The sequence below is a fragment of the Oryza glaberrima genome, chromosome 3, assembly GCF_000147395.1.
Source record: "Oryza glaberrima chromosome 3, OglaRS2, whole genome shotgun sequence".
In the NCBI taxonomy this organism is placed as follows: Eukaryota; Viridiplantae; Streptophyta; class Magnoliopsida; order Poales; family Poaceae; genus Oryza; species Oryza glaberrima.
In genome coordinates, this window is record NC_068328.1 from 16,250,758 (window position 1) to 16,258,339 (window position 7,582).

Below are 7,582 nucleotides of genomic sequence, written 5' to 3' on the forward strand. Positions count from 1 at the left end.
GGGGAAAATGGGCTGCAAATTAATCCTGCGGGCCAACAGAGACATACAAAAAATAACAAGGTTTCTCTGAAGTTTGCCTCATCAGTTGTTGGAGCGCTCTTAAAAATACCGAAACACTATCGGCTCGATCAACTCGTTGAGAGGAGCCAGCTCTGCCCTGTCGATCAAATGGAATTCCTGCAAGTAAAAAATTGTGAAGCATAGCAGTTAGCCTAAGATGAAAAGCTTCAATTAATTCAACACTGAGCTACAGCAAGATTTGATGGACAAATGTGCATGCCTTGTTTTATGTGATTCGACCCTCATTTTACAACTAAATGCAAGTATTTAAAAAGGAGGTTGAGATCAAACTAAAAACATCATCATAGCCTCATAGGGAACAAATAATGCAGCAAATGGAATGCTTGTGTGTCCCCAACAACTCCTTAATTTTTACAAAGTATGGTTCTTAAGAACAAAAGTTGACTTTGCATGCAGAATGATGGATCACAACTGCTAAAGAACTAAACTGATTAAAACAAATTAGGAAAGGCATTTGAATGATTGCACCAAAGACACTCCTTTATTTTTGCATTCCAATATTCCATTAAAAAAAACATGTGGCTCATATGTGGTGTTCCTTCAATCTTAGGCAGACATAATGCATTTGTTCCCATCTTTGTTCCTTTTGAAAAAAAATTGCACATATAAGGATTATCATTAATATCATTCCCTCAAGATCTCTGAGAGAGAGAGAGAAGAAGACGAAGAAGAAGAATTAATTACCCAAGTGAAGAGCACAAAGTGCTTGAAGCAAGTGCTGAGATGGGCCTCCTCCTTGAGCTTGAGGATCATCTGAAAATGCGAGTGGTACATGTGGGAGTACACCCTGAAGAGCCGCTTGAAGATGGTCCTGATCACCTCGCGAAAGTTTTGAGGGAAGGGAGCCCCTGCAATTTAGTCAGTTACATTAATTGGTTGACGATTTCTCCATCAAAACTCATCATCAGCTTAACTAATCTGCTACTGTAGTGTGGTGCTGCAACGAACAAATTAATTAACGATTGATCATTCTCAGTCAGAGATTAGCTTAATTACCAATCTTTTGAGGGAAAATGGCCTCATCATCAAGCTGGCTCTCCACCCAATCCATCAGGTACTCCACGTACTTTGGAGCAGACACTTGAACTGGCTTCTTCACCTTCACTCCATCAGCCCACCTGTACTCGTACCTGCATTTGTCAACAAAAATTGTTTTCGTTCCTTAGTTCTCGTTATTTCAGAGAATACATCTGAAACAGTACATGATCGATTTCTGATTCAGAAATATTCTTGTGTAATACTCCCTCCTTTCCTAAATGTTTGACACCGTTGACTTTTTTAAACATGTTTGGCCGTTCGTTTTATTCAAAAACTTTTGTGATATGTGTAAAACTATATGTATACATAAAAGTATATTTAACAATAAATCAAATGATAGAAAAAGAATTAACAATTACTTAAATTTTTTGAATAAGACGAACGGTCAAACATTTTTAAAAAAGTCAACGGCGTCAAACATTTTAGGATGGAGGGAGTATGTTGGTTCGCTGGATTTGTAGGAGTGAAAAGATTAGAAGTGATATCTACATACTTTGGTCCGGCAGACATGATCGGGCAGGTAGATGAAGTGCAGAACTCCATCAGGGTTCCGTACAGAAAGTTCACTTGGTTGAAGAAGTCTACGGCTGCAGATAGAGGACATCAGAATTCAGAGAGTACATCTTAAAACAGCAGTGCAATTATATTTCTAGTGCGTTCAAGTCACGAGTGATTTTACTGTTCTTTGATAAGATACTACCATATTTTTAAATGTAAAATTTAATATCTCTATATACTAGTAATTATCTCGAAATATAAAATTTTGTAGAGAAAAATTTAGGTACCTCAAGATAATATCGTAAAATATCTCAAATCACCGACTAAAAATGTCAAATAAGAACAGTCCAGAAAAGTGAACTACACATGACTACTTGACTGCATGTTGCTTCACAATCAGAGACTAGCAAGTTCCTGCTACGTATAGGAAGTGGATAAAGCTCTCAATGATACGTGCCATACTGCCAGCCTTTCTTCCATTCGATTTAAATAGCTAAAATAATCTATCTATTATATTATTAAAGGAATAGAAAAAGGAGCCTCCACATACGCTCTCATGGCCTAGAAATTCTTACATTAATCGAAAAAAAAGAAAAAGCAGAATTCATATAGAAATACAATTTAAAAATAGCTGAAATTCGGAATTAAAAATAAGGAATATTAGAAGAGGAGACTAGACTCCATATAGAAATATAATTTAGAAATAGTTGAAATTCGGAATTAAAAAATAAGGAATATTAGAAGAGGAGACTAGAGTACATATAGAAATACAATTAGGAAATAACTGAAATTTGGAATTAAATTAAGGAATATTAAAAGTAGAGTATAGAGTACATATAGAAATACAATTAGGAAATAATAGAAATTCGGAATTAAAAATAAGGAATATTAGAAGTAGAGTATAGAGTCCATATAGAAATACATTTAAGAAAAAAATAGAAATTCAAATTAAAAAATAAGGAATATTAGAAGTAGAGTATAGAGTACATATAGGAATTTAAAACTAACTATAATTTGGAATAAAAAGGAACCTCCACTTTCGCTCTCGTGACCTAGAAATTCTCACATTAATCAGAGAAAAAGAAATAGCAGAGTCCATATAAAAATACAATTTAGAAATAGCTGAAATTTGGAATTACAAAATAAGGAATATTAGAAGAGGAGACTAGAGTCCATATGGAAATACAATTCAGAAATTGTTGAAATTCGGAATTAAAAAATAAGGAATATTAGAAGAGTAGACTAGAATCCATATAGAAATACAATTAGGAAATAACTGAAATTCGGAATTAAAAATAAGGAATATTAGAAGTAGAGTATAGAGTCCATATAGAAATACAATTAGAAAATAATAGAAATTCGGAATTAAAAATAAGGAATATGAGAAGTAGAGTATAGAGTCCATATAGAAATAAAATTAAGAAAAAAAAATAGAAATTCAGAATCTAAAAATAAGGAATATTAGAAATAGAGTATAGAGTCCATAATCCATTTAGGAATTTAAAACTAACTAAAATTCGGAATAAAAAGGAGCCTCCACATTCGCTCTCATGACCTAGAAATTCTCACATTAATCGAAGAAAAAGTAACTAAAATTCGAAATTAAGAAAAACATGGGAAGAAAAGTTTAAAGTCAATATAGAAATACAATTTAGAAGTAACTGAAATTTGAAATTAAAAATTAAAGAATATTGAAAGATGAGTTTAGAGTCCACATAGAAGTACAATTAGAAAAATAAAAAATTCAGAATTAAAAAAATATTAAAAGACAAGTCTAGAGTCCATATAGGAATATATATAATTTACAAATAACTAAAATTTGATACTAAAAAAATTAATAACTAACACGTATATAAAATACAATATGAATATTACACATTAGTAGTTTCGTAAAGTTATTGCAAAATTTAAAATTATATTGTCATTGTAATATATTTTAATAATATAATGAGAAAACATATATGCTATTTTATGAGAGAAAATATAATGATGCTAGCCGTGCAATCTGCGCGGGCCACCATGCTAGTTAAAAGTATTTAATAAAATGCATCAATCTTGTTGTTTCACCTACATGCACGGTCAGATTCGAGCCATAGAAGGGCACACAAGAACAACAAATTCAATTCCGAATGTCACGGCACCTTTCTAGTCTTGTTTAATTTGTTGTTTGTCTGTTCTCCTTCTGTAGCTTGAATTTAATTCTGCATGTTTATTTAATATTATGCATTTTTTAGATTGTTTTCACAATTATTTAGATTGGAATGAAACTATGAAAGAAACAAGGACATATTCTTCAGAGCTTTATATACTCTCTCTCTCTCTTACTAGATAAAAGAAGTGGACTTTAAGCCCTCTAAAACGTGTCATCTTTTCTTGCATTCAATTTAAATAGTTAAAAACATTAAAAACATTCAGCAAAATAGATTGTTGGATCTCTTATCATTGCACAGTCATACAAGGCCAAATTAGAGCTACAGAAGGGCACACAGAAACAAAAAATTCAATAAGTATGAATATGATTGCACTATTCACAATCTGGTTTTGTTGTTCTCGTGTGTTCTCCTTGTGTAACTCTAATTTAATTTTGCATGTTTGTGCCCTATTATATGACATCATGTTTACTTTTCTTTACATGGTTTTCATATTTATTTATTTAGATCTGAATGAAAGAAGCAATGACCCATATTCTTGAGAGACTAACATATATACTTTCTCCTACCATATAGGAGTACAACAGTTAGAAGTTAGAACAGGATCCCCAGATCATTACATCAGAGGTTATGATGAAATTGGTACTAGTTGAGATGGTAGCTTACTGTTGACAGCGAGCCATTCGTTGAGATCTTCTCCAATTGGCAGACGGACCGCCTCTCGCAGGTTTCCGCTGCCCAGGGTGGCGTCGATGTGCTTCTTCAGCGGCAAGCCCTGCAAGCAAGCATCGCGTTTAATTTGTTGGAAACTGAAACACTTAACAGTTTCATAACTGAGCACGCAAAAAGCTAAACCCCGGACCAAATACACTTTACACATAATTTAATGAGTACTCTTGAGTGGATCGAACCTTTCCTAGATGTGTCCATTTCAGCCATTGTGCATGCCACCATGCATGAACAACTTTGGCGTTACAAAAAAGCTAGCCAACTACCCACAAGGGAACAAGAGATTTGTTTTGGTTTTTAAAAACTTTTTTAATAAATAAATAAAGATATAGATTTTTTTTATTAAAAGATATATAGACATTCTTAGCTAGTTACATAGTACCTAACGACAACATGTCGCCGCAGTCAGAATTATGCTACATGCAAATCTATTTATATGCATGGGTGGTGTGCGTTTAAACATAACTCTGTCACCTATAGAGTTTTGGCTTAAAAACGGATAGAAAATCGGTGCCTCTACTTTGATATTTTCATAACATAGTTATTGTTTTTTTTTAAAAAAAAAGGAACATACAAATTCTTTTTTTGAAAAAAAAAAGACAATTAATGAGAAGGAACATACAAATTCTTTTTTTAAAAAAAAAAGACGATTAAAGAGAAGGAACATACAAATTATTTTTAAAAAAAAAATTTAAAAAGAAGACGGATAAATAAAGGGACAATATGAAACTGAGCCATTTGGTAAAACTAAAACCCTTTCTTCTCCCATCTCATCTCATCCCATCTTTTTTTAAAAAAAAAAAAAGAAAAAAACACGGCTTCACCCTTTACTTGGTTAGCCTAAGATCATGGAAAGCTAGCACCTAATGTGGATGGCTGTATCAACGGTAAATCGTCGTATCATCCCATCCCCTAATTACTCGTTGATCCCTGATGCTCTACGTGATATATATATCTCCCATGCAAGAACTCGGAGAAATTAATTAAGCCGACGAAAAAACGAACAAGAATTGGAAACTATCTCGTACACACGTACCTTGCTCCCGGAAGGGGAGCTCTTCTTGGGCCTGAACGTCAGCTGGCTCCTGCAAGCACAACAACAACAACAACATCGATATCCCACAGTCAATACATGTAGGAGCACAGATCGATCTACTCTACTCTACTTCCAGAAGAGCAACAGGAAAAGCAAGCAAATTAAGGTCGTCTCTTACCTGGAGCTCCGCCCAAACAAGCTCATCTTCTTCTTCTTCTTCTTCCGCTGGTGGAGCTGGAGTAGTGGCGAGAGAGATGGACGGATGGATGGCTGCCTCCACAGGCGTGGCTTATATAGGCAGCCGCGGATCAGTCGCCTATGTGTAAAGTACGTACGCGGATGTGGACACCACGCCGAGGAGGAGAAGGAGGCCGCGGGCGATCGATCGAACAGGCTGGCGCGGTGACCGTTCACCACCGCGCGCGCGCGTGCCTCGCGTTGGGGTTGGGGTTGCAGCGATCGATGGCGGCTGGTGCACACTCGACTCGACTGATGGATGGATGGATGGATGGATGGATGATCACGCTCTCCGCTCGCCTCTGCCTCTGCTCATATATCTCAGCTTCTCAGGCAGGGCAGGGGCCTTTTCATGTGTTTCCTCCTTTCCTCGTCGTTACTTCGGGCTTTTGATGGTGGGTTTTGATGGATCATCGATCCATCAACAGCTAGCAGCTCCACCCCTTTTGCACTTGATGATGATGATATATGATCTGCATCCTCCCCTGTCCTTGCTGTCATCCTTCTGGATGCCAAATCACTCCCATTTTTAACCTTCATCCCCTCTCTCTCTTTTCTTTTGCTAATTATTTATCCGCTGTCAAGATTAATATTCCTTTTCTCTCCTGTTGTTTTGCAAACGTTATGTTTACAGGTTGTCAAGGGCTCGCTAGTTCATAACTTCCGCTAAAACTTTCTATAATCAGCGATGGAGGATCATGGAGGTGGGGGAGTGTCTGGTGCGAATTACGGCGTGTGGTTATCGTTACATTTATTTTACGGAGGGAAAAATTACGAATTACCCCCCTTCCTCTCGAACTATTGCGGTCATTCGAATTACCCCCTGAACCATAAAACCAGACATTCTTCACCCTAAACTATGTAAACCGGACGAATTACCCCCCCCCCCGGTCGACCTAAATCCGCGGTGCTTTTGGTCTACGTGACATACACATGGCAGTCCAGTCAGCGTTCTATTTATTAAAAAATGTGGAACCCACATATCATATCCTCTTCCACTATTCCTCTCTCTCTTCTCTCTCTCACTCTCTGTCTCTTCCCCCTCTCTCTCACGCGCACGGCAGCAGGCGGCAGCGGCGCGCACGCACGCGGACAGGGCCGGAGGCGGCGGCGAGGACAGCAGCACGCACGACGCCGCGGTGCGCACACACGCGGACAGGGGCCGGAGGCGGCGGCGAGGACGGTGGCATATGCACGGCACCACGGTGCGCATGGCGGCACGCACGCGGCCGCAGGCTCAAGGCCTCGACCTCCCTCTGGCCCGCGCGCTCGTCCGCCTCGACGCGCCGCCCCATCCACGCCATCGCCGCTGCCGCGCCTCTTCGCGCCCCGTGCCGCCGCATGCCGTCACGTCGCCTGTCGTCGTCGCTCGCGGCGGGCCGGGCGTGGCGTTCTCGTTTGACGGCCTCTGCGACCTCATCCTGCTCATGGCCATCGTCGTCGACATCAGCAACAGCGGCGCCACCGTTGCCGTCCTGTACAGGAGGGAGAGGGAGTTCGCCATAGCCCGCACGGGCGAGCGCTCATGGCGTCTCATCAACAACAAGCTGGACAGAATCGTCGACATGGCGAGGCACGGGGATGGCAAGCTCTATACGGTGCACCTCTCCGGCAAGGTCGCGCGCTGGAAGTTCAACTACAATGTCTGCAGGTCGCCGAAGATTCTTGAGTCGGTGCTGGTCATTGACTCGCCCTACCACTACGTCGTCAAGGCGGACGGCGATGGCAATGCCATCATCATGTCTCGGGAATACGAACACGACCACCGCGACCGCGCCAGCGAGTGCTGCTACCTGGCCGAAGCACCGCGCGG

At 39.5% G+C, this 7,582-nt stretch overlaps 1 protein-coding gene across 1 annotated transcript; it reads right to left on the reverse strand.

Moving 5' to 3' along the window:
- Window positions 1–7: 7 nt before the first annotated feature.
- On the reverse strand, window positions 8–5,857 carry LOC127768394 (MOB kinase activator-like 1A). Its single transcript, XM_052293972.1, has 7 exons — window positions 5,711–5,857; window positions 5,533–5,581; window positions 4,434–4,542; window positions 1,613–1,706; window positions 1,078–1,211; window positions 766–929; window positions 8–177 (listed from the first exon to the last, which is right to left on the reverse strand). The coding sequence occupies exons 1-7, from the start codon at window positions 5,734–5,736 to the stop codon at window positions 100–102; spliced, it is 654 nt and encodes a 217-aa protein (XP_052149932.1). The 5' UTR covers window positions 5,737–5,857; the 3' UTR covers window positions 8–99.
- Window positions 5,858–7,582: the final 1,725 nt, after the last annotated feature.